General features: G+C 38.6%; 2 protein-coding genes across 4 annotated transcripts in view; one reads left to right on the plus strand and one right to left on the minus strand.

The window, feature by feature from the left end:
- Positions 1-7,328, minus strand: part of ASB3 (ankyrin repeat and SOCS box containing 3) — a 69,633-nt gene extending 62,305 nt beyond the window's left edge. Inside the window, exon 1 of the mRNA XM_081314045.1 lies at positions 7,302-7,328. The gene's annotated coding sequence lies outside the window, so the exon portion shown is untranslated. The remainder of the gene's footprint in view (positions 1-7,301) is intronic.
- Positions 7,329-8,226: 898 nt separating this feature from the next.
- ERLEC1 (endoplasmic reticulum lectin 1) lies at positions 8,227-27,376 on the plus strand. Of its 3 annotated transcripts, XM_081315316.1 has the most exons (16): positions 8,296-8,457; positions 11,019-11,091; positions 11,189-11,365; positions 12,501-12,605; positions 13,778-13,858; positions 14,957-15,034; positions 15,191-15,254; positions 17,762-17,802; positions 18,378-18,601; positions 19,530-19,659; positions 20,448-20,609; positions 23,403-23,462; positions 24,761-24,885; positions 25,416-25,493; positions 25,945-26,020; positions 27,089-27,376. In XM_081315316.1, the coding sequence occupies exons 4-16, from the start codon at positions 12,543-12,545 to the stop codon at positions 27,158-27,160; spliced, it is 1,254 nt and encodes a 417-aa protein (XP_081171442.1). In that variant the 5' UTR covers positions 8,296-8,457; positions 11,019-11,091; positions 11,189-11,365; positions 12,501-12,542; the 3' UTR covers positions 27,161-27,376. The 3 variants fall into 3 exon arrangements, with proteins under 3 accessions (XP_081171441.1, XP_081171442.1, XP_081171443.1); XM_081315315.1 differs by lacking the exons at positions 11,019-11,091; positions 11,189-11,365 and having other exon boundaries at positions 8,227-8,457; XM_081315317.1 differs by lacking the exons at positions 8,296-8,457; positions 11,019-11,091; positions 11,189-11,365 and adding an exon at positions 11,866-11,913.
- Positions 27,377-27,709: the final 333 nt, after the last annotated feature.

A 27,709-nucleotide genomic window follows, 5' to 3' on the forward strand; every position in this document is an offset into this window, starting at 1 on the left:
AGAACTGCAACCTACCTGAAGTGCCCCGAAGTATATTCAGTGCTGAGAGACATGGCCAAGGTAAGGAAGGCTGGCAGTACTGTAGGTTTTGGAGTTGATTTTGAGTCCATCTTCAACCCGACAAGGTCCAACTAGCTCATCATTAATGCCAGCCAATACCAGTACCTCACCTCTTCCTTGCTGGTGTCTGAGTCGAAGTGAGCTCTGTGCCCATTACTGATCCAGCCACGGTCCCATCCATCTGGATGGTCAAGAATCACTCTCATTCATAAAACCTTTGAAAAATCTGTCTTCCTATAGCCTTTAATGGTATAGCCTTTAATGTTAGAACTGGAGAATGAAATTAGGGAAAAAGAAAAGGTCTTAATTTTGAACCCATCGGACGTGAAGACTAAGGAGGTTATTAAGCTATTAAGAGGACAATTCGATAAATTGATGGCTGATCAAGTGGCAACCAACTTGCGGTTTGCTAGGCATAATACTTTTTGCAATGCTAATAAGCCAGGTAGATGGCTAGCTTATAGACTAAGGAAAAAGCAAAGGGCTTCTAATATAGATAAAATTGAACATAAGGGAAAGGTTGTGTTTCAACAGGAAGCCTTTGTGGATTTTTATTCTAAATTATATGCTAAGGAAAAGATTAATGAAAAAGACATTGATGTATATTTGGAGAATGCTAGCATCCCGGTTCTTACGCAAGCACAAAAAGAGGAGATTAACCAGTTGATAACAGAAGAAATTCTTATAGCAATTAAGGAATTGAAGTTGGATAAAGCGCCAGGTACGGATGGTTTGACTGCGGTTTACTATAAAAATTTACAAATGGAGTTGATAAAGCCGTTAAAGGAACTGTTTCAGACAATTCAGAGAGGGGGAAAGGTGCCTCCGTCTTGGAGAACTGCTTTTATCTCTTTGATTCCAAAGGAAGATCAAGATGCTACTCAAGTTAAAAACTATAGACCGATATCACTTTTAAATACAGATTATAAAATATTTGCTAAGGTGTTGGCTAACAGATTGATGAGGGTTCTGCAACAGGTGATTCATGGGGATCAAACTGGGTTTATTAGTGGTAGGCAAATGAAAAATAATGTGAGGCATATAGTTGATGTGTTAGAGTTTTTGGAAAGGAACAACCAGATCCCTGCGGCGCTAATTTTTTTAGATGCTGAAAAAGCTTTTGATCAATTGAATTGGCAATTTTTGATGAAAGTTTTAGATAAAATGAATTTTGGGGATAAATTTTTGCAACCAATTAGGGCATTATATCAAAAACAAACTGCCCGAATAATAGTTAACAATAGCTTGACTGAAGCATGTAATATTGAGAAGGGCACAAGGCAAGGGTGTCCGTTATCGCCTTTACTATTTGTGTTAACATTGGAGATATTACTAGTAAAAATACGGAGTTCGGAAAGAATTAAGGGTATACAAATTAGAGATCAGGATTATAGATTGAGGGCGTTCGCAGTCGATCTGGTTGTTACAATGACCCAGCCAGAAAACTCTGTTGTGGACCTGATGGAGATAATAATGCAATATGGGAGGGTTTCTGGATTTAAAGTTAATGTACAAAAAACTAAAATTCTGGCCAAAAATATGACAGTATCGCAAAAGGCTCTTTTAGAAGGATTAACTGGATTTGAGATTGCTAAAAGGGTCAAATATTTGGGGGTGTTTTTGTCACCCTCTAATACAAAGTTATATAAAAATAACTATGAAAAACTATGGGGTAAAATTCAAAAAGAAATGGAGAGTTGGGAAAAATTGCAATTGTCTTTGTTGGGAAGAATCGCAGCAGTGAAAATGAATGTCCTGCCTAAATTTTTATTCTTATTTCAAATGATACCGGTTCTTAAGAAAGATTCTAATTTGGAAGAATGGCAACGGGGTATCAATAAATTTGTTTGGGCAGGGAAAAGGCCACGAGTTAAACTTAAGATTATGCAGGATACTCGTGAAAGAGGTGGTCTTAAAATGCCCAATCTTAAATTATATTATGAAGCTGCTGCGTTAGCAGGGATAAGTGATTGGATTAATTTGACACAAGAGAAATTATTAAATCTTGAGGGCCACGACTTGTTATTTGGCTGGCATGCATATTTGTTGTATGATAAGAAGGTAGATAATGTGTTTAAAGTGCATATTTTAAGACAGGCATTGTTGAGAGTTTGGAAGAAGTATAGATATAAGTTAGACTGTAAGATACCATTGTGGGCAATTCCAAAACACGCAATAGAAAACATAAATGTTGGTTTCAAACATGACGTGACCACGTATAAGGAGATTCTAAGCTTGGAAAGAAGTGTATGGTGTTTAAAATCGTATAATTTCTTGCGAGATGAGAAGATTGTTCAAACCTGGTTTCAATATATTCAATTACGGGCCAGGTGGAAAGAAGATCAGAAAACTGGTTTTGCAATGACTGATGAAAATTTGATAAAGCAAATTAGAAATCAGGGTCCAGCACATATCAAACGGATATATCTTGCATTGATAGAAATTGATTCAGAAACAGAACTGGTTAAAGACTGTATGATAAAATGGGCCCAGAACATCCAAGAAGTTATTACAATGGATACGTGGGAAAAGATCTGGGTGAGGAACGTAAAATTTACACAAGCTCAAAACTTAAGAGAGAACTTTTATAAAATGTTTTATAGATGGCATTTAGATCCTAAAAAGCTTGCAAGTATGTATCCGAACTATCAGCCAAAATGCTGGAGGTGTGGTGGTGAAGATGCAACATATTTTCACATATGGTGGACTTGTAAAAAGGTCAAGGCTTTTTGGATAAAAATTTGGTGGAATATGCAGAAGATCTTCAAGCAAAAGATAAAGTTTTGTGCGCAATTCTTTTTGTTGGGTATAATTACAGATGCTACTGTTGTGGACACTAAGTTGATGTTAAATTTAGTTACAGCAGCAAGACTTTTAATAGGTCAGTATTGGAAGAAGGAGGAACTGCCGACTATAGAAGAATGGACTTTAAAGGTTTCTGACCTGGCAGAAATGGCAAAGATTTCGGCTTATTTGAAAGATCATTCGCAAGAACGCTATATTATGGAGTGGAAAAAATGGATTGAATATATTCAGAAGAAGTATGGGACTAAAAAGTTTCATTTAGCATTTGAATAGGTCTTCCTTTCTATTTTCTTTTTTTCTATATGAAATATTAGTATTGTTTGTAGTTATCTTATATGAGCCAGAGAGTGATAGATTTAAGAATTTATTGTTGGTAGCATATGGATGTTTATGATTGTTTTTTGTTTTTATACCCTGTACTTAGCTCTGGGAAGTAGGGGGGGGAGGGGGGAAAGGGGGGGAGGGGTAGGGATAGGTAGGGGAGGGGGAGGGGGGATTGTTAAGGATAAAATGTATTTTAAAACTTTTCAATAAAAAAAAGAATTTAAAAAAAAAAGAATCACTCTCATTCATAAAACCTTTGAAAAATCTGTCTTCCTATATTCCTTGGTCCACTCTTGCTGTTTCAACGTATGTTCAGTGGTGGTTGGGTTTCAGCCTTCCCTACCTTGGCCATGCCTTCTGGGTACTCCAGGTAGGTTGCAGTTCTGAAATATGACAGCATTGGAGGATAATGGGTTCCTGGTAGCTTCATGTTTGATTCTTCTCAAATCTTTGGCAGTTAACGTGCATCTTTTTTTCTTAACACATTTCTTGCGACCCTGTTGACTATCTGTAACAAAATGTTTGATGGTTCGGTGATGACACCCCAATATCTTAGCAACTTCAAGAGTGCTGCATCCCTCTGACTTTTTAAAATTTTTGACTTTTCAGTCAGTTAAATCTTTTTGGCCCATTTTGCCTGAGGAAAAGAAGCTAATAATTATGCACACCTTGATATAAGGTATAGATCTCCTTAGGCCACACCCTCCCACATTATACAAATACACATCACCTGATAAGCTTACATCCACTAAGCATTCAAGTTTATACCGCTTGGAGGTGGAAAATATGGATGAAAATGATATGGTCAAAATACTCACTTGCCTAATAATTGTGCACAGTGTATGGGAAGGCCATGTGATAAATTGCTGCTGCTCTTTCTGAAAGACAATTTCTGAAGATTTTCATTTGGAAAGACAATCAGCTGATGTGACACACAACAATCTTGCAGATTGGTGCCTGCCTCCAGAATGACACAGAATGACAGAATGATTTTACTACATAAAAAGATTAATAAAATGCCTTGTTAGAATTAGCGTGGTATGTCATTAGAGTAATGTGTCTAACAGCCATCGTTGCCTTTTTTGACCTAATTAGTTCCAAGATGTCTGGGGAGTGTGACTCCTCCATAGCTGTACTGATTAATAATTATAAATTCAGAGTACCAAGTTGTGGAAAATCAATATGCATTTCTCCTCTTCTCTGCATAATTACCTGCTCTGATACATACGTACTCTAAATTAACAGTAATTTCTAATGCCAGGGGCAGACAAAGCCCAGGTAATAGTTTCAATTAAAAGAGTAAGAGTTTTCTCATGTCATATTTTCTTAATCAGGCAGGTGACTATGGAGATTCTCAGTCATCTAGGCCTTGAAGGAGGCGGTGGTGAGGCCTCTCCTCAAGAAGCCCACCTTGGACCCATCCTCATTGAATAACTTTCGTCCAGTCTCCAATCTTCGCTTCCTTGCGAAGGTTGTTGAGAGCGTGGTGGCGCACCAACTCCCTCAGATCCTGGATGAAGCGGTTTATCTAGACCCGTACCAATCGGGCTTCAGGCCGGGCTACAGCACGGAGACAGCACTGGTCGCTCTGATAAATGATCTCTGGAGAGCCCGGGACAGGGGCCATTCCTCTGTCCTAGTCTTATTAGACCTCTCGGCGGCTTTCGATACCATCGACCATGGTATCTTGCTGCGACGCCTCAGGGGACTGGGAGTGGGAGGCACGGTTCTGCGTTGGTTCTCCTCCTTTCTCCAGGGTCGCTCGCAGTCGGTGTTGGCAGGGGGACAGAGGTCGACCCCGAGGCCTCTCGCTTGCGGAGTCCCTCAGGGGTCGGTCCTCTCGCCTCTCCTGTTCAACATCTACATGAAACCGCTGGGCGAGATCATTCGCAGCTTTGGAGTAGGGTACCATCAGTATGCTGATGACACCCAGCTTTTCATCTCAACTCCAAACAACATCAGTGATGCCCTCGACGTGATGTCTCGCTGCCTGAAAGCGGTCCGGGAATGGATGGGGAGGAACAGGCTTCAACTGAACCCGGACAAGACTGAATGGCTGTACGTACCGGCAAGCCAGGATACTCAGAACATCCCATCCCTTAACATCGGGGACAAGTTACTACCCCCTGTTGATAGGGCCCGCAACCTGGGTGTCCTCCTTGACTCGCAGCTCTCCCTGGAAGATCACATAGGAGCTGTGACCAAGGGGGCCTTCTCCCGGGTTCGACTAGTTCGCCAATTACGGCCTTATCTGGACCTGGATGCCTTACGTACAGTCACCCATGCTCTTGTGACCTCTCGCCTAGACTACTGTAACGCTCTCTACTTGGGGCTGCCCTTGAGATCCACTCGGAAGCTTCAACTGGTGCAAAGTGCAGCGGCACGGACACTCTTGGGAGCCTCCCGATACTCCCATACCACACCTCTCCTCCGTGCACTGCACTGGCTTCCAGTTGCCTTCCGTGTGAAGTTCAAGGTGCTAACAATGACTTACAAAGCCCTACATGGCATGGGTCCGGACTACCTACGGGAGCACCTTCTGCCAATGTCAGCACCCCACCGTCCTGTGCGCTCCCACAGAGAGGGCCTCCTCAGGGTGCCACCGCTCAAGGAATGTCGGCTGGTGGCCCCCAGGGGGAGGGCATTCTCAGTGGGTGCGCCAGCCCTCTGGAACAGCTTACCAACCGAAATCCGGATGGCCCCCGACCTCCGCACCTTCCGGCGCGAATTAAAAACTTATCTGTTCCAGCAGTCTGGCCTGGCCTGATAGCTCTAATCTGGGGTCCCAGCTTGTATTTTACTATTGTTTGTTTTCACTATTGTTCATTCTGTATGCCTACCTTATTCTGTACACCGCCCCGAGTCCCTCGGGAGAAGGGCGGTTTATAAAAACAAAACAAATAAAAAACAAACAAAATGGTTATCCCAAAAGTGTTTTTTCAAAAGGCAACTGGACTTTGGTTTTTTTCTTGAAGACATTTCTCTTCTCATCCAAAGCAGCTGAAAAAGCAAAATGTCTTCAAGAAAAAATAAAATAAAAAGTCCTGTTGCCTTTTGAAAAAGCGCTTTTGGGATTTATCAGGGAGGGCAAATTACTGAGCTAAAATTCCCTCCCCTTCCCCCTTTTTGAAACTCTAATAATCCATTTTATTAAATGGCTGATTTCAGTGGTATTGTTTGTTGTGAAACAAAGCTTTTAAGCCCTGCATATAAAATGATGGTGCTCATTCAGTCGTGTCTGTCTCGTGGCGATCCTATGGACCAGGTCTTTCCGCATCTTCCGATCTTGCACCACCTGCTTCTTTGCTTACTACCCCTTTGCTTGCATACCGTACTAAAACCTCCCTGAAATCTACTGAGAGCTTCACCCGTCAAAAACCTACTACCTGGATTGATCTGGAAGTGAATCAAGTCCTTTTTTAAAAGTAGGGTTAGGCTTCGTTCTAGATTTTATTTATTTGCCACCGGCAGTTCAAAGGATGTGCATTTTTTGTTATTATTTTAATCCCATTCCTAGAAATCAGGACTCTAAACCGCTGACCTGAAACCACGATTGAAGCAGCCTGTTAACGTAAGAAAATGACGGTCTACAACTCTTTTCCAGATTTCTGGTCGGGGTCTGCCGTGTTTGAACCATACTCCAGAGAGAATCAGCTTAACCTCTGTTTCAGATTTGGCCAATTTATTTATTTATTTTATTACATTTATATACCGCCCTTTCCCGAAGGACTCAGGGCGGTTTACAGGGTGATTAAAAGCAAAAATACAAAAGTTAAAAAAAAAATTTAAAAAAATTATATATATAAAAAAAAAATTATATTATATATCGCTTAACCCCTGATCTCTTGTTGCTCTGCTGCAAGAACGGGCGCTTCCAGGCCCCCAACCCCTCCAATTCCTGCCCTCTGAATCCCACCAGAGTCTCTTTATTCCGCTTCCCACCACGGGGAGCTCGGCCAACCTCCCTCGCCAATACGAATTTCTCGGTCTTCAAGTTTTCAAAAGACATAAAAGGAGAGAGCCGGTTTCCGCCAGTCCTTCCGGAACAAAACGGTCCCGGAGAAGCAGGAACGCGCTCCTCCCTTCCCCTCCTCGTCTCTGAAGCGCCTTACCTCCTCTCATCTCCTCAGGCAACGCGCTCCGACTGCCCCGGATGTTGAGCAGTGGCTGGGACGCGCACGCGCACGCGCACACACAACCCCCCACAGCGCCCAGCCCCTTTCCCCCCCCCCCCGGCTGGAGGAAAATTCATAGACCACCACAGAGGGTAGAGTCGCCCATATCCTGCGCCTACTTTGAGCCTCGAAGACGATTAAGTCCGCTCCAGAACTGATGTTGCAGCCTCTACCAGGGGTAGGCAACCTCGGCTCTTTCATGGACTCATGGACTTCAACTCCCAGAATTCCTGAGCCAGCCATGGCTGGCTCAGGAATTCTGGGAGTTGAAGTCCATGAGTCCATGAAAGAGCCGAGGTTGCCTTACCCCTGGCCTATACAAATGTTCCAGTATTGTTAGCTAGTGATTATAGGAGCAGACTGATACGCTGAGAATTTTAGCCAGAAAGAGCTGAACTGTATGGAAAGCAGGGAATTTCCCATGAAAAACTCTCTTTGGAAGTTCATAAGGCCCTTCATGCCTGTGACCGCGGAGCGGGCAGAGAACAAAAGGATTAGACTGAGATGTTAGCTCAGGAGTCTTCAAACTTGGCCCTTTTATGACTTGTGGACTTCCGCTCCCAGAATTCCTCAGCCAGGCACACTGGCTGAGGAATTCTGGGAGCTGAAGTTCACAAGTCATAAAAGGGCCAAGTTTGAAGACCCCTGTGTTAGCTCTTAGGGATCCATAGATTTCGACAATATCAGGTTTGCGAAATCCATTCTTTTTTTTTTTTGCGGTAATCTCCACGGGGCAACCGAAACCAACCAACCAACCAAAAAAAATAAACCCGGAAGCTAAGCTCAACTGCCGGTAACTCTAGCAATCTTCAAAATGGACGGAAAATCACGTGCCTTTTTTTCCTCCGGAAGTAGACGTGGCCGGCTTCTTTGGGCGTGTGATGATTGGTAGTTGCCGGCCGTTTCGGGTGGTTTCCCGCAAAGAATGAAGCGGCGAAAGCCGGAGCCCCGGAGAGGGGCTGTGCTGGTGCGCCTGTTGCTGTGGGGGCTCCTGGAAGCCAAGGCGGCCGCGGGCGGGGGCAGCAGGTCCCTCCCGCAGTTTAGCGACGACGTGTCTTTCCGAGTCAACTGGCCGGGCAGAGAATTCATCCTGGTGGGTGGCTTTGTTGGAGAAGGGAATTTTAAACGAGAACTGGAAGGACCCGGGGAGGAAAGGGGGCGAGAGGCGGGAAGAGAGACCAATATATGGGGAAGCGGGGAGAGCCAGGGCCGGGACTGGCCAGTTAGCAGATTTTCGTAAGATTGCTCGATCTGAATTGAAGGAAGAATTAACGGACGGACGACCGCCAGGTTGTCTCAAAAGAGAGACCGCGGCTTTTAACTCTTTGCTGTTCCCTTGCACTGTAGTCATTCGTGCTTTGCTACTTCAGATTTGGTAGTTGTAGGTAGGCTTTTGCCTTTTTTTTTACCCTGAAGACTCGAAACGTTGCTTGGTAACTAACACTGGTTGGTTCCAGAATATTGCTTGGCAGTAGTCTTTCTTCCTTTTGCTAATGAGTCAACGTGGCTGGGCTGTCTTTCCTTTTTTGAAAGAGACGGTGATTGATCTGTCCGTGGTTGTCAGTTCCTGTACCTAATGGAGCCTTTGTGTGCCAAGACACTTTCTCACACCAAAGGCGAGCTTGTTTCTTCTACTGAGAGTCATCTGACTGTTTACTCATATGGATATGGTGGACCACTCAGTACTGGACAGCCTCTATTTATTTATTTATTTATTTTTATTACATTTATATCCCGCTCTTCTCCGAAGACTCAGGGCGGCTTACAAGCTTAGCAGTAGCCTTCATTCTATGTATATGCCTGCTTGTTAGGGCTTTCACACACACCCCAAGCGGCATTATTACAAAGTCAGCTTAATTGCCCCCAACAATCTGGGTCCTCATTTTACCTACCTCGGAAGGATGGAAGGCTGAGTCAACCTTGAGCCTGGTGGGACTCGAACCTGCACTAATTGCAGGCAGCTGGTGTTACTTAAGGAGGCATTAGCCCTCTGCTCCACCAAGGCTCCTTAAATTCCTGGACTGACATATTCTGAGAGACACTTTATTCTGTAATCGCTATCTTGAGCTGCTGTTTTGCCTCTCAGAGGTTCTTGAGTATACTTAGTAACCAGTCTCTTGAGAAACGTCTGTGCAACACTAAATGAAATTGGATGACTGGTGTGATCCAGCAGGGTTGCGCTTTACCCTTGACGTTGCTATTCTGCCAAAAATTCTACAATTTTTTAAAAAGTCCATCCTAGTCTTGAATTGAAGAAAACTATTAGACCCTAAGTATGCTTAAGTATGCTTGAATTTTCACAGCTCTGGAAACAATAGCAGAATGGGAAGTTACTTGTGGTTAGGGCACAGGTCTGCAACCCGCGGCTCCGGAGCCGCATGCGGCTCTTTCAGCCGTCTCCTGCAGCTCCCAGTCTTCTGCTATGTGTAGTCCAAAAAAAAAAAAACTGGGACTAAAAAAGTTCAACCAATCAATTCAAATATGCAGGGTAGGTGCATATCTTGCCTTGGCTCCACTCTTCAGTCAAACCCTGTTCTGCACATGTGTGCATGTACGCGCATGCACACATATTTTTTGCGGCTCCCAGTTTTTCCTTTTGTGAGGGAACTGGTTCCGAGTGGCTCTTTCACTGTTTCAGGTTGCTGACCCCTGGGTTAGGGAATGGAAAGCTGATGATGACATAGGAAGCAGATGTTCATATTCCATCTCTTTTCTCTTTTCATTTATCTGAACCCAGATCGCTGTGTTTCAGTTTGTATCGTGGCAGTGGTATAGCTTTTAATGTTAGAATGGTTACTGTTTGTCATCAAGTTGTGAAAAAGCCATATGTCAAAGATTTGAAGAAGAAATTGGGCAAAATATATACATTAAATTTCAGAAATATAGATTTTGCATGATTTACTACAAATGTTTGTTTCCAATATTAGAGTTTACAATAAAAGCAATTGTGCACTAGTTACTTGTATGATCTTTGAATCTTTTTCCAATTAATTTTGACCAGCGAATTATAATCAGTTTCCTTTGATATCAATGGAACTTAACTATGATTGTGTCTTATGTGAATGAGCCCTCATTCACTTACTTTCATTAAAAGTGAGTTGCATGTTTCTAACTCTAAAAAACATCTAAGTTTCTAACTAAGACTGCATTGTTTCAGTTCTGACTCAGAAGAGATGCTTCCAAATGTCAAGGAGCATGAATCTACCACCTATCGGTAATTCACTGCAGCCACTGCATTCTGGAAACATGTTTTGTTAATGTGCCCAAACTTTGCATCCCTATTCTTTCCTGTTCCAAAAGATCTCTTCTGAATCAAAACTGAAACACTATGCAGCTAAAATTGACCTTTTCGATAACCATGGAATATAAATGTTAGCAGGTATTTGAGAATGTGTCATAGGGTAGCTTGCATTTTGGTTCTGACAAGCTGTTTGTGCTTTGAAAGAATTGTTTTCTCTGAGTGGCAAGGCATATTTTAAGTAGGCTAAGTTAGTTTGATAGCTCCCAAACAAACTTTTTCAGACAAGCTTTGTTAGAAATGACAAGTGCTAATTTGTTTGTTTCCATTTATTTATTTATATTCCACCTTTCTTTTTACAAATAACTCAAGATGGTGAACATATCCAACACAGCTTTCTCCTATTTTTCCTACAGCAACCCTGTGAGGTGGATTGGGCTGAGAGTGAGTGGCCCAAATAATTGTCAAGAGATAGATTAGGAAAAAAATGTAAGTCATTAAGGAAATAAGGCTGATTTGGTAAATCAAAACTAGCTCAAAAGGTCATTAAAAGCTAAAGTTCAACATTTCCTCTTTGCCATTTTAGACTGACCAAACCTGGATCTTTTCCAGATGTGATGAACAATTTTCACAATTCTTCGCTAGTGGGCCATACACCTAAAGGTTATGCAGTTTGAGGAGGGTTTTAGACCAGTATTTCTCAGCTTCAGCAACTTTAAGAAATGTGGACTTCAACTCCCAGAATTCTCCAGCTATTATTAAGGTTGATAAACATTATACTTTGACTGATTGTGTGCCATCAAGTTGCCAACTCTTAACACCACATAGATAAACTTTTACTTTCATAAGAGTGTTACAGAGAATACTTTGGTTTACACTGCTCTGATCTTTGTAGTTATAGATAATTCAAAATATTTGAATATCTTTTCCAAGCTCTTCAGGCTACTTTTATCAAGTACTAACTAGTCTGTAGCATATTTTTGACCGCTTGTTTCTTTACTGATGATGGTTGAACGTGACAAGCAGAAAAAACATTTCATTAGACTATGAATATTGGTTAAATAAGGGGGTTTTTTTACCCATGGAGAATAAGATGGATTATTCACCATCTTTTGCGGGTTTATATCATTTTTAGAGCAGAATTACATTTTCCATAATTGGTGAGATAAGTGGCACTAAGTTATGTATTTCTAAAAATATCTTTCAAGGTCTATGATTACATGGCTTCTGCTTTGTTACAGTGCTAAATTGCTACAGGGCAAGGTGTACACATAGAAACAAGGCTATGGAGAAAACTATGCAAAGAATACAGTAAGAGCAAACAAACACAGTGTACAATTTATGTGGGTAGGCTGTAAATTAGTAAAAAAAAAAACATAATTTCCTCTGCAGAAAGGAGTGCCTGAACCTCCAGAGACTTATGTTTGATAAGTGTTGAAGATTCTCAGATATGTGGACCAATTACATATCATTGTATAAAAAGATAAATGTTGCTATGAGTAGCCGTGATACCTGCTTTCAGACTGTGGGAACTGGCGAATCATCCTCTGTGCAGCTGAGAGCATACCATGCCACTATTATTCAAGCACTAAAAACTTTTTTTTTCAAAAGCCTATTTTGTAATTGTTATATTTATAAATAATCATTTTTATGTGATTAGGAAAAATGTCCTTTTAACTTCTCTACTCATGGGGTAGAAAGGGAGCTTGCTTTAAAATTTCATCCATAAACATGACACTGCTTGCGTCTTAATCAAACGGTTTATTGAACAATGGTGTTTTCTGTAGACTCAAATACTATATATTCTTTGCAGTAGCAAATCAGCAAGCTCATTTTTATCTACCAAAGGCCCACTTCCTTCTTAGTAATGTTTGTTTCTGTATTTCTTCCACCTTAAGCCTACTGCTGGGGTTCTATACAAAGAAGATTATTACGTCATTATGACAACAGCAGATAAAGAAAAATACAAGTGCATTCTTCCAGTATTAGCTAATGGAGATGAGGCAAGTTATTCTATACCAATTATAGAAAACTAACAATAAGTGTTGCATAAAATATTTCAGATGCACAGAAGGAATTAAATCCAATACAATAGCATGGCTCTTTAATTGCTGTGAATTATTAGCATGTTAGCTAGGTATGTAACAACATAGGGATGTTTAAATTGATAATTGGCAAAAGATATCTTGTGTTAAAAATTAAATACGCAACATAAAATGCGCTTGTTGAATTTGAGTACTGTCTTGAAAGAGTGTATCTTTTAAGAGCCATCTATATTCCAAATTCTTTTGGAGAATGATTTAATTTGTGATATAAAATAATCTTATAAAATTGGCTCAATACATTAATTAAATAGACTTTGTCATACCTGTTACTAGCATGTTTTTATTTACATTAGGCTACTGAGTCCCTCGGGAGAAGGGCGGTATAAAAATTTAATAAAACTAAACTAAACTAAACTACTGAGATATCAAATAAAATACTTGGACAAATAAGCAATATTATGCTGATAATTTAATCTAGCTGTTAATTTTTTTGATATTAGGAAATAATTTTATAGATGGTTCTATAAAGGGTGAGCCTCTACAGTATTGGTCAGGGATGTCAAACTCGCAACTATTTCCCCATTGCCGGCAATTTCGGCGGGCGCAATTTCGGCATGACGCACCCGGCCCATGGGCCAGCAGTTTGACATGCCTGGTATAGGTCACAACATGGTCACAAAAGGCATGTATTAACTTACTAAAGATTTATGCTTTAAAAACTATCCTGCAAAATTCAAAAGCAGTTTAATTCAGGGAAGATATGACTGGTGTTTATATGGAAAAGATGCTCATAAATTCTTCTTCAGATAGTTTAATGGTTCTTTAGATCCTGTTCAATTTCTTTAATTTGAATTGAAGAAATTCAGATTGAATCCTGTTCAGTTTTTGAGAAAGTCCACGGTATTATGTTGCATGAATAATATGAGTATAAGTATTAACTATCTGGTAAATATGAAAGCAGGTTTGGGCCTTGGGTTTATAAATTCTTGATTTATTTTCTAGTAATTTGTTTTTTCTGTAAATTTTTAGAAATGTAATAAAATAAATACATTTAGTACATATACAATTAATAAATTTGCTAATCTGAATTCATTTGAAATAATAATGCAATCTAATTATTCTTATTTTAGGAGGAGGAAAAAGATTATAAAGGGCCAAGCCCAGCTGAACTTTTGGAACCTCTGTTCAAGCAAAGTAGTTGCTCTTATAGAGTATGTTTACTTTGGTTTGAGATAAGTAGTTCTAAATCCCGAGTAAATTGAGCTAAACACTTGTAAATTTGATATGCTACATAGAAATTTGTATTACTTTCCTGTGGAGTTTTTTAGAATAGCTTTTATTTTAAAAATGTACATATATATTAAGAAAAACACTCAGAGAAAGAGATATAGTAAATGTGGAAGAGAAAAGAAAGAAATAAGAGACAAAAAGGGCATAGAAAAGAAGAAAGAGAAAATAGAAGATCAGGAAATATGAAAAGAAATATAAAAAGATCTTCCAATCTTGGCAATTATACAGTACATATAATCATAATCAAATCTAAGTTTACATCATATTTCCTTTCTTTCTGTAACCTATTATTTGTAATCGTCAATACCCTAGGACATTTTCTTTTTTATGGAAAAAGTCCATGTAAGGTTTTTAGGCATTTATGAATGTCAGTAATGGCTTTTCCTTAACAAAGAAGTCAGTTTGGCCATCTTGGCAAGTTCTGACAATTTCACCAACCATTCCTCCATGATGGATAGTGCAGAATCTTTCCATCTTTGTGCATATAATGTCTCACCACAGGAATTATATATTAAAATAATCTTCCATGACTCTTTTCTAGCTGTATTCATTCATAAGCCCTGAAATGAAAACTTCCAGCTGCAATTGAATATTAATCTTTAAAATCCTTTGTATTCCTGTGTGTCTTTGAATCTAAAATTATTTGGCTTTCACATGTTCCATCAAGCATGATACAATATCCCTTCATGTTGTTCCCATTTACAACATACATTTGGAATGACTTTTTACATTCTAGATCAGGCATGTCAAACTCGCGACATCGCGTGACATATCGCAACTTTTTCCCCATTGCCTGCAATGGGGTGGGCGTGGTTTCAGCATGACGCATCCGGCCCATGGGCCAGCAGTTTGACATGCCTGTTCTAGATCATTTCTATGGCATTATTTGCCAATAATATCTCATTTTATAACAATTCTCTTTTAAGAGCATAGCATAATATAAATAGTCAACCCTTTTAAATTGTTAATTTGACTCTAAAATCAGAATATATGTGTCAATTCATGGAATATATTTTTAGATTGAATCATACTGGACTTACGAAGTTTGTCATGGTAAACACATTCGTCAGTATCACGAAGAGAAAGAAACTGGGCAGGTATGTATAATTTCATCCTCAAATATATTAAAGAATATTAAACTAGCATTTTTGTACTAAATTTTGGATCCTAACTTATTACTTTAACAAAGATTAAATCATTTGAGGAGAAGTGATGGTTATGAAAATAAATGAAAATGTCTTTCTTGTTTATAGAAAATAAATATTCAAGAATATTATCTTGGAAATATGCTGAGAAAGAGCCCACCACTAGATCCAGGTGGGTTACTTTGTTTTTAAGTGCTAATGAATAAAATAGGAAGTGTGGCCCGTGTTACGCTGTTATTCCGCGAGCTGCACTGGCTGCTGGTTTGGCATGCAATTCAAGGTGTTGGTTATCACCTTTAAAGCCATGCAGGCTAACTGAGGAACTGTCTGACCCCAATGGGATTGGGCTGCCCCATTTATGCCAGCAGAAGGGGCATGCTTCGGTCAAGGAATTTTGGCTGGCAGGGTCCAGAAGAGCCTTTTCTGCCATGGTGCCGGTCCTTTGGAACATCTTGCCCCTCAAGGTGAAATCCGCTTCCATCCTTCTGACCATCCATTAGGGCTCAAAGACCTGGCTCTGCAAGTTGACTGGAGTCCCAACAAGAGTGTATCATGCTGGAGATGGCTGACAGATTAAGTGAAGACTGCACCTCCCCACCCCATGTACCCTGCTTTCTTCCTCCCTATCTTTTTAATTGTAATCTTCATCAGTATTAGAACTATTTATTCTTAATGGTTTTACTGACTTTTATTGTTGTAAGCCACCCAGAGTTGCCTCGAGAGATGGGCAGCAAACAAATCAAATAAATAAATAGCGATTATGACTTAATCATGAAAGAAAGTACTAAGAGTAAAGCTTAAAGAATACAACTTCTCTAATTCTCAGTGAAAATGTGGTTCCAGTAGAAGTTAAACATTGTTGATTACCGCTTTTTTCATTTTATCATATAGGTAGTCCTCAACTTACAACTGTTACTGAGCCTGGAATTACAGTAGTAAATCGTGGTGGTTGTTAAGCAGTCACTACATGACTGAATCTGATTTTACAACCTTTTTTCAATAGTCATTAAGTAAACACGATGGTTGCTAAACAAAAACTGCAGTCGTTAACTGAACCCATTTTTCCAGTGGGTGTGTTTTGCCAGGAACTGAAAGTAAACACTGGAAACCCACAAAAAAAACCCAAAAAACACTGTCACATGACTGCAGAATGCTGCAAAAAGGTCATAAATGCAAGCCAGTTGCCAAGTACCCCAAATGTGATCACATGACTGCACAGGCGGTTGGAACTGGCACTTTGAAAATGGATCTCAAGTAGTTCTGAAAAGGTCCATTCTAACTTTGAATGGTTGCTAAGAGAGGACTATTTGTATGATGATGTTATGTTGCTATTTGATTCCTTGCTTAGAAAGAATTAGTTACATGATAGCATGAGGGATAATTTATTTAGCATATGGCATATCATACATGGACTAGCAATATAAATTAACATTTCAACTAGATTAGTAGAATCCAATAAAATATAAATGTCAAAAATATCTGTGTTCAAGTATCAATGTCTGGGCCAGGGGTGTCAAACACAACATCATGTGACTTGTCACGATGTATCACAACTTTTTTTCCATTGCTGGCAATGGGGTGGGCATGGTTTTGCCATAACGCATCTGGCCCACAGGCCAGCAGTTTGACACCCCTGGTCTAGGCCATCTAAACATTGAAGGGTAGCATTGTTTATATTTTTTAAAAAAATCAGATACTGGACCAGTATATACATGCCCTCAGCTTACAATCAGTCACGATGTGATCTACAGTTTGACATGGGACCCCACAACCACACTGAGGGGAGGACACTATGCCCCATTTATAGAGTCCCGGCATACACCATGTGAGATGCGAATTCGATTCAGCATTGTCCATTGCTGACATGGCACTTTTTTGTGGGGCCATTTATGTCTTCCTATAACTGGGCATTCAGTGAGCTATTTGGCTTTCCATTGGGAATTGATGTTAACTTTATTGGGCAGATGTTGTAAAGCTGGTGGTGCTGTGTGGCTCAGAACAGGATGCCAGCAAATTGAAGTGGTTTTAATACATCCATTTATAATCCTCATGGTGTCATTGAGTCTAACTTCCTAGTATAGCAGCTGTTAAGCCAAACGGGCACAGTATCTCCTCTAAACAGCAGCTTGGAGTAGCTTACAGGTTATAAAACAAATAGAAGAATAATATATTGAAGTATTAAAACCATACAAAATAAAAATTTAAAATTATACAGAAACCAAAACTAAGAGAGATGTGTAGGATTTTGTGCACACTACTATATTATATATAATATATATGAGAGCCAGTTTGGTCTAGTGGCTAAGGCATCAGACTAGAAAGCAAGCAACCATGAGTTCAAGTCCCGTCTTAGCCTGAAAGCCAGCTGGGTGACCTTGGGTCAGTCCCTCTCTTTTTCTGCCCAACTCACTTTTTGTTTAACGTTTTATGAAAATGCCCATTCATGCATTTGCACTTTTTCATATTTATTGAATCAAATCAAGATCCTCAAACCTATAACTAACAATTTATCTTTGAATAGCTTTACCATCTTATTCCATACTGACTCAGTCAAATATTAGAATTGTGCTAAAAGAAAACCTTTATTTCAAAAGATTTAGTTTTCTGGTATAGAGAAATGAAAACACAGGTATTGGTTACTGATGGTAAGCAGAGGTGTTTTTTCTCAATATTTTCCAGATCAAGAAGAAAATGAAATTGAAAAAGATACTGCAAAAGAGGCAAGTGAGAAATCTGGAATTTCACTTATACTATTGCTTGCTTTTTTTTTAGTAATTCATATCTGCTCTTAAATTTCTATAGTTCCACTTTTCATGGTGGTTAATGCATGCTTGCCTTTCTTGTAGCATAAGATACAAGATCATACTGACAAATGTGGTTTTGTTTATTTATTCAGTTTGATTCCACCCAACTCCAAATAACTCTGGGCAGCTTACAATATACTAGATATTACTAAAACCAATGTAATAAGAAGAAACAAACAACAAAACCAAACTAGACCAGAAGAAAAAGAACGAGATGGTAAACCCATCTGACCACCACCAACATGCAGCAAAGGGGGTTCCAGCTGGCCTAGCCCAAGGCCTGGAAGAATAGTGAGGTCTTTGTAGTCCTCCAGGCACCAACAAGATGGGAGCCTTATTACAGAAAATGCTGTCAAAAATTTATTAATAAGTAAATAAATCTCTTAGTCTTTTTGACTATATTCAGACCATTTGGTTTTCTATATGGTGAAGGACTATTTCTATCACTTTCCAAGATAATGCTTATGTTTCTCTATATTTTACAAATCTAGATTCCGACAAAAAATATAGAAGGACAGATGACCCCATATTTTCCTGTAGGAATGGGAAATGGCACACCTTGTAGCCTGAGACAAAACCTTCCCAGATCAAGCAGAATGATGTATGTTTGCCACCCAGAAGCAAAGCATGAGATACTTTCTGTGGCTGAAGTCACTACATGTGAATATGAAGTGGTTATTTTGACTCCTTTGTTATGCAGCCATCCTAAATATAGGTAAGGAATTGAGATAACAGCTATCATTGTAGGCTAGAGTTAAAGTAAAATGTTCTATAACTCTTTTTTTAAATTCTTATCATTAGTTCTTAGTGGTATTTCCATATTATTGTCTCAAAGGTGCTTTTTAAAGGGGCAACTAGACTTTCTTGTTTTTCTTTGAAGACATTTCGCTTCTCATCCAAGAAGCTTTTTCAGCTCTGACTGCATGGTGGGGAATGACCAGCTGTCTGCAAGGAAAATTAATCCTTCCATTCCCCACATCCAGTCAGAGCTGAAGAAGCTTCTTGGATGAGAAGCGAAATGTCTTCAAAGAAAAACAAGGAAGTCTAGTTGCCTCTTGAAAAAGCACTTTTGAGATAACCATGACCTAGATGACTGAGAATCTCCACAGACACTTCCAGATTATTGCTTTAGCTGAGGTTTACTTTACTCTTACAAAATGAAGTACCAAAGGCAAGTTCTGTCCTTTTCCCCCTATAAAATATGGGATCGCTTATCCATGGTATATTATTTCTGTGCTACTTTTTTCTCTTTCTGCCGCATGACTGCTTGGTATTTGTATTTCTTATATCCAAGAATGCTTGCCTCACTTTTACCAGGCATAGCTAGAGAGAAGGCAGTTGACTTAACCAGACAAACAGGACATTTTAGCTTTTAAAAAAATTGCACTCCCAAGCTATGATTTAAAACATGTGATTCCTATGTTATATTTTTCTATGATCACCAATGTATGCCAAATTCATACATATCAGTAGAAATCTTAGGTACCTATAGCATTATACTAAAATACCACCTCAACACAAAATACTCTGGATGGACTTAGGTGCATTTTCTTTCTACTTTATCTGAATATGCATTACATTGTGAGCCATCGCATAATGTGAGTTTTGAAAAGCTTACTATAAACTTCTTATTCTTTGAACAGATTCAGAGCTTCCCCCGTGAATGACATATTTTGCCAGTCACTACCAGGATCACCACTTAAACCCCATAAATTGGAACATCTAGAACAGCAGCAAGAAATGATGAAGATGCCATTTAGAAGAGCCAAGGAGGTTGGCAACTGGGAGTGTGGGCACTGATGTCACAATTGGGGCATAAACTGCAACCACTCTCTATCATATCTGGCTTTTTTGTTACTATATGTGTAAATACTATTTTTTAAAAAAGAAAACATTTAGAAAGCTGTTCAACTCCAGATGACTTTAGGTGGCAAATAACAAAAAATATGAAAATAATTAATCAAGAAAAGTACAGTAATTAACCTGGGGGGAATAATCCATATCCTTGCTCACATACTATTAATTAGCAACCATTGAGCCTCATAAACCCCTTTTAAATCAGTTCTGAATCTTCCTGTCTTTGACATCAGTGGATGACCTAATATTTTCAAAGAGGGAGAAGGCTTCTCTATTGCTGTATGTTATGCTCTCAGACAAAATAAAAGTTATTTTTTCTGTTTGTATGCATTAGGTTACTATATAGAAGCAAAGAAGATTGTGAAATTGACACATTAATATTATTACATTAGAGCAGCCATGGCTTTGTTGCCTGGATATAACAGAAATTTTAAACAAACATAGCTGGAGAGCATTAGATTAAAAAAAAAGCATTCAGGTTTAGAACACTGCATACCTTAAATTTTTCCTTGCATTTATATATTGTAATTTGGTCACTGAAATTAGTATTTTATGTAATTAAGACTATAGTCTGAGTGCAGCATGTTGTAGATATTTTGTGGTAGAGGCTGAGGATGCTGACTAAGGCTCAACTGGCATTAATCTTAATGTACATGGTAAGAAAACATCAGTTGTCTTTAAATCTTAATAATTTTAATTTGCAGGAAGAAATTAATTCAGCAAAAGAAGAAAAATTTTCCTCCTTCCACAAGCCAGTTGCTGTTGGAACCTCCCAGCTCTTAACAGTTGGAACAACACACATTTCCAAACTGACAGATGAACAGCTGATTAAAGAATTTCTTAGTGGGTCTTATTGCTTCCATGGGGTGAGAAACACAATTTATGAATGGTTTTTTACATATATTTTTATATCATTTGCAGGGTTTATATAAAATTCAGTTGGATATGGAAGTATTTTTCTATATCTCGAAACAGATTTTATGAGGCTTATACATATCTGTTTCTGAAAGAATTATAATACTTTAAAAATAGCCCTGATGAGAGTCTCAAACAGGTTCCACTCGTATTTTTATTACCTTCAGTGTACAATTTCATTAAAAAATATCCAAACTTTATAAATGTGTATTCAGTTTGTGTATGGATCACATTTTCCCTGAAATTTCAGAATGTAGCTCTCAAAAACCTTTCTCCTTGCTGTAATTTTTCCAAATTTAAGGAATTCTTGGGATCAGCCTGCGAAAAGACAACTCATAGGGTTTTTATTCATATCATAATCAAGGATAAAAGGCTATTGAACTCTCTACCAAATGGATTCAGATGGACTCAGTCAGATAATTAGGCACCCCTATTCATTTAATACGTCTAAAAATAACTTAAATCCCCTCCCAATTTTTCTGCTTTCAGAGCAATGTATTGTTTTATTTCCTAATTGCTTTACCCTTCTGAGATTAATTTTCTCTTTGCCAATAACATGTCACTTTTACTAATATAAATGTGTCCCTACCCTAAAAGGTAGTTGCTGCTAATTTCCCCAAAAGGTTAATTAAGGGCTTTAATTAAAACTCAGCTGGCAACCTTTCATGGTTAACATAATCTTGGTGTTCTGTTTGGTGTCTTCTACTCTTCTTCTTCCAGGCATCTGCACTGGAGAGAAAAATCCCTTGCTGTACTTTTCTCTTCCCTGCATAATGATTTCGGTGCCGTCTTCTCTTTGGGGATCTTGAACAATCCAGGAATCTTGAGCTGCTAAGGCTGCTTAGGTCCAATTTTGCCTGGAAGGCATTTTATCCTTTCCTCTCATTCCAACTGCAGTTGCTTCCTACTAGATTACAACCCTATCTCTGTGAGAGAGACAGTGTATGTAATAAGGCCGGGATGATTTATGCACGGTCACTCACGCGCTCGTGACCTCTCGTCTAGACTACTGCAACGCTCTCTACATGGGGCTGCCCTTGAGGACCACCCGGAGGCTCCAACTGGTACAGAATGCAGCCGCGAGAGTTGTGTTGGGAGTCTCCCGATACTCCCATGTTACACCTCTGCTCCGTGAGCTGCATTGGTTACCAGTTGTCTTCCGGGTGAGATTCAAGGTACTAGTAATGGTGTTTAAAGCCCTACATGGCAGGGGTCCGGAGTACCTTAGGGAACACCTGCTGCCGGCATCAACTTCCCTTCGCCCTGTGCGTTCCCTCAGAGAGGGCCTCCTCAGGGTGCCACCGATCAGAGAATGTCGATTGGTGGCCCCCAGGGGGAGATCCTTCTCTGTGGGCGCCCCGGAGCTATGGAATCAGTTACCGGTTGAGCTCCGGATGGCGCCCGATCTTCGCTCCTTTCGCCGCGATCTAAAAACATACTTGTTCAAACAAGCCGGCCTGGCCTGATGGGGGATTGGTAGGGGTTTTTTTTACTGTCATTTTATTGGGGTTTTAATATGTATTGATTGTTTTAGTGGGCTTGTATTTAATCATTTTTTAATTTTTGTAATTCTGTATTTTTATTCTTGCCCTGTTCACCACCCTGAGTCCTTCGGGAGAAGGGCGGTATAGAAATATTATTAAAATAAATAAATAAATCTAGTTTAGTTTTATTTTCCTCAGCTTTTTTCCAGGCTCATCTGATCAGCACAGTGCAGTGTGTATGTCTAGAAAATTGTCAGGAAAAGAATGTCCAGAGGCCGTTTATGCCTATCTTCTCCATTTTGTCACATATATTTTGTGGGAAATAACTTTCACTCTTAAATTATTCTCATTCGTACTACAGAGAATTGGGCATATATAGGTGTCAAGCATTAGAACACCCATTCTGAGTTCCAAATGAAACTTCTCTTGAGTTCATAATGCTTTTCTGCATATGAATAGGGAAAGGGAGAGGGAATAGTTAACTTAAATCTTAACGAAAACAATATATGAGTTGGAAATGAATGCATTGCATACATTTTTTTACTATCCCAAGAGCTTATAATCTCATGATATTCAATTTTAATGCATGTTTCAAAATAAAACTAGAATTTTGCAATACAGAAACTGAATTATCAGATGGAGTAGAGGGAATTATTTAAGCAATGCTGTCTGTCAGACTAGAATAAATACTAATCACTCTAGTTCTTATGGTGACCAATCTATTTCTGGGCCTTACAACTTGGGGCCTGAACTATATAAGTACAGCAGGCTGTGTAATTTCAATCTTGTTAATTTGCATATTTTGTACAAATAATTGTAAAACTGTTGTAAAGAAATCTCATCACAAGCCTAGAAATCACCTTTCCACCCTTTATCTCAAAACCTTTTGCAAAGCACATTTCATAGAGTAAAATTGTCTAAGCTTCCAGAACTGAGCAAACTGGAAATTGTGGCTTATTTAATTTCAATTTGGGCTAGGCACCTGGCTAGAAACCAGGAAAGTGTAAGTTCTAGTCTTGCTTTAGGCATGAACCCCAGCTAGGTGACTTTGGACCAATCACTCTCTCTGAGTCCAACCAAGCCACCTCATATGGTTGTTGTTGTGGGGAAAATAGGAGAAGAAAGGAGTACTAGGTATGTTTATCACCTTGAGTTATTTATAAAAATAATAAGGGTGAAATAAAAATACATAAAATATATTAATTGTTGTGCTACTGAATTTTACTCTCTCTAAATATTATAAACGTGCTTCTCTTTCAGGGTGTTGGCTGGTGGAGGTATGAATTCTGTTATGGCAAGTACGTGCATCAGTATCACAAGGTATATAAATCACTGCTAGTCTGTTCCACTAGATGGCTACATGTTCCTGTTTTTGTTTATAGAGAATTTGAAAGTACAGATTTAAAATTTATGAATTCACTATTGGGCTGTATAGAGATGAAACACAGGAAGTCACCTAGCACTGTATTAGATCTTTGGCCCATCTAATGCAGCATTCTGCCCTGGAGGTAATCTGTTCAGCACTACATGCAGGTAACTGCCTGGCTTGGAACTCAAAATGGACAGGAACATTCATCTGTTACCCCTCCTTTCTCCCCTCCCTTTTTTGTCTTTTTTTAATTTCCTCCCAAGGAGTCAGGGAAGGGGAAGGTTGTATATTATTCCTATTTTTAATCTATTTTTATTGTACATAGTATCTTTTCTTCTCCCATCTCAAAACCTTTTCAGGACTGTTTTGGCCAGAAATATGAAAGGTTTTTGAGAATATTTTCCCTTTCATTTCTGTCTCATTTCAGATTTTCTCTTTTTATCCCCACCTGCATTAATCCTCTCTCTGGGCATTCTCCTCAGAATGAAATGAAGCCAAGAGCAACATCTCGCTCATCCCCAACCTAAATAAACTGAGAGCAGTTATTTCGGGTCTCAGAGAGAAATCTTTACAACCTGCCTACCCTGGGACCTATTACATGCAAAACACATGCAGCTGCATCAAGCTATAACTGTATGAGGTTCATGCTATAATAAAAATGAACCAATATTCAGTTACGTGCCTTGGTCTGTCTCCGATATTGTCCACCCAGGATGGACATGACAGTAGCTAGGCATTAAAGTAATGTAACATTTAGGTGGTTAGAGATGCTACTTTAATTTTACCTCATAATGCTGTAAATGCTAAGAATGGACTGTTGGATACTTGCCATCAAGGGTTTTTTTCAGTTTGTTATGATGGGAGTGTCCAAGCATACTTAATAGTTCTTATTGCTCAAGAGGAAATGAATAGTATGACTTAAAGTCTCCTATTACACTACCTATTCCTGGATCCTCCTTCCTGTCTTCATTCGGCTCACAACTAAGAATAGCAGAACATGCTCATCAAGACATAACTAAGGATAAACAAAGGAAAAACAGACTGTTATAGTTCGTTAAAACCATTGCCATTTAAATATAATGGGGAAATGCTAGCTGAAGCCAATTGGGTTCATATGGGTATTTTTACCATATGGAAACAGTCATAATATTGATTATTGTCTACTTTAGAATTTCTGTTTAGGGTGGTATAAAATACAGAATTATGCATAAATTTTTAAAGTACTAAGAAAATATGTTACTTATTTTAGGATAAAGAAAATGGCAAAACTACTATAGTTGTGGGCACATGGAACAAAGAGGAACACCTTGAATGGGCACAAAAGAATGTGGCTAGAACATATCACCAGAAAGATGATGACCTGCAAACAGTCAAGTATGCACTATTTGGTTCTAAAATGATGACTTAGAAAGAAGGTTGCTGCTTTGTTGTAGTATTTTTAATAATAAGTATAGAGTGCAGCTGATTTTTAAGACCCAGTTTTAGTATCCAACCTGAGCTGGAATCTTCAATGTTTCATGATATTGTATCTCATGCTTTTAAATTTTTAGATGATACTAAGCCAGAAAAATATTTTATCAGCCCACCTATAGATGGATGGATGGGTAATTGCTGGTGACTGCCTTTCTAAGAAATGCTGGTTGTAAAGATGGATTGTATATTATATTCTTTTGTACTGAAGACATATTTGGAATAAACAAAAATAATTGAATTTTGAATGCAACGTATCTATATGTGCCAAATATTGTATAGTTTTCTGATATTCAACTCTAGTTGACAGTTTTTGTATATTTTATAGTAATTGTATAGAAGGCAAATATGAAAGGTCTAAGCTTTCGACCTTACACAGTGAATTTTAAATGTAATTATTGGAATCAGAGTCTAAGTTGTAACTTTCCTGACAGAATGGTGTCTCACTACTATGGCAATGGAGATGTTTGTGACTTAACTGACAAACCTCGACAAGTGACGGTGAGATTGAAGTGAGTTACACTTAAAATAAACAGTTTGTACTGACTAATTGAGCTATATTTGTTTCCTAAGGAAAAGGTGCCTGGACCCTTAAAGTGTCCCTGTTTTCCTTTACTAATTATTAGCCACAATCCATGTTTATCTCTTACAAGTAATTTGAGAATTACCTGCAAGGCAAGTGCTAGCACTGAGGACGTTAACTAGTTGGGTAATAAAAATGTTTGCAAGAAAACAACCAAGCTCAAAAAAAACCATTCAATCCTGAGCTACAGTTATTCGCTTCTAAACACCAGGTTCACTGGGAAATGTTATCTAAAAGCATAATTCTTTGCTCTATTGCAGCAAGACTTGCATCATCTTTAGAGATGATTCATAGGCCAAATATACCAACTGAAAATCTTGGAGCTTGAAGAACCATTTCCTTAATCTATTTTGTCTACTAACAAACTTCCCTGTTTTAAGGTGCAAAGAATCTGACTCTCCTCATGCAGTAACTATATATATGGTGGAGCCTCATTCCTGCCAGTATATTCTTGGGGTATGTGTTTTTGAAATCTTGATCTAAACTATGTTGATTTCTAGGAGAAAAATCTCCCATGGAAAATGTATTTCACCTAGAGAAACACAAAAGTTCTGCTACTAAACTTGTAATTTTTCATTAATATATATATTAAAGGACCAAATGCCTTCTGTAATATGACACAGTGCATTTTTCTAGAGAATTAGGAATTGAGTGAAGTGACAACAATGTGGCATAGATATCAGATGTGTAGTATAATGCTTTCCCATAAGTTTTTTTTATTGTTAAAAGCCTCTGTGATTTAAGTACATTTCAAATTGGATGAAACTTTCAGGTTTGCTTAGGACATATTTAATATCAGATCTCATGACAAAAATGTTGGTAAGGCAAAGTGATTTAAAAAATACTGCAATTAGACTACACATACCCCAAAATTAAAGATAGCATTAGTTTAAATTATTGTAATAATTTGGAGAAAGACTGAGAGACAGGGCAAAGAAATGCTACCCATGAAATGGTCAAATAAGCGAGGGCGTAGCCCATAGCTGCATAATGGGACTAAGAAGGGACCCTTCCTAGCTTCTCGAGATATGGAGGAGATAGAATGAGATTTGTATGTTCAGACTTGCAAGATTCTGTAAATATAGCCTCACAAGTAGAATTAGCCTGTCTGGTCATGTTTCCTATCTTGTGCGCCCAGGAAAGCTGATAGATTTTTTTTTATTTTTGCAAAAATGCATTTTATCCCAAATAAAGTATTTAAATGTTAAAAATATTGGGCACAATTCAGCCAGATCTTTAAGATCTTTACAGACTCTGTTAATTAAAATGTAGTTTTGAGTAAGGATTTAACTTTTTCTAGAATCTTGTTGAAAAAAACATAAGGTGTCCAAAAGGTTTGATATTCTGATTGCATGGTTATCTTCAAATACAGCACTATCCTTTTGTAACTCCAGAGCATTAGTTTTATGAGCACTAAGCCCATTGTAACCTTTTGGTCACAGTTGCTTGATTTGATTTTTTTCATGACTTAGTTTGCTCAATTGCATTGTGACTAACATCTTTGTAAACTTTTTTTCTTTCCAGGTAGAGTCACCAGTTATCTGTAAAATTCTGGATACAGCAGATGAATATGGACTGCTTTCTGTGCCAAGTTAATGATATGGTAAATTATTAGACATTCAGAACCACAAAGCTGAAGGAAAAGTACACCTGCAGTTCTCCTTGTGAACCAATGTGAAAAAAGTGCAGAGTCACAAGAATTCACCAGCAGACAGAAGGAAAAAAAAGCTATTGTGAATTATTTTGTGAATATTATATGTATATAAGAGACTATTGATAAACTTTTAAAAATTAAAAAAATATATAATCTTGGACACTTTCATTTACTCTCTTAATGCAGAATGTAGTCTCTCTTTCCTAATATTTTCTTTTTCACTTTATGGAAGATGAAAATAAGATTCTGCTTTGATAATATATCAAAATACCGTTAAGAAATTTCTCCTTAGTACAAGGAGAAAAGCAACCTAGAAATTTCTTAACAATTTGAACAATTAACCAGTGGAACGGCTTGCCTTCAGAAGTTGTGGGCGTTGGAGGCTTTTAAGAATAATTTGGACAACCACTGGTCTGGAATGGTATAGGGCACGGGTAGGCAACCTCGGCTCTTTTATGACTCATGGACTTCAACTCCCAGAATTCCTGAGT

Source organism: Vipera berus (assembly GCF_964194415.1).
Source record: "Vipera berus genome assembly, chromosome: 1".
Lineage (NCBI taxonomy): Eukaryota > Metazoa > Chordata > Lepidosauria > Squamata > Viperidae > Vipera > Vipera berus.

Excerpts from the sequence above, each read along its gene's own strand:
- ERLEC1 (XM_081315315.1), top strand. The coding sequence starts at position 8,290 with ATGAAGCGGCGAAAGCCGGAGCCCCGGAGAGGGGCTGTGCTGGTGCGC. Across the intron at positions 19,660-20,447 it reads CATTTAGAAGAGCCAAGGAG|GAAGAAATTAATTCAGCAAA; the intron begins GTTGGCAACTGG and ends TTTAATTTGCAG. Across the intron at positions 23,463-24,760 it reads ACGTGCATCAGTATCACAAG|GATAAAGAAAATGGCAAAAC; the intron begins GTATATAAATCA and ends TACTTATTTTAG.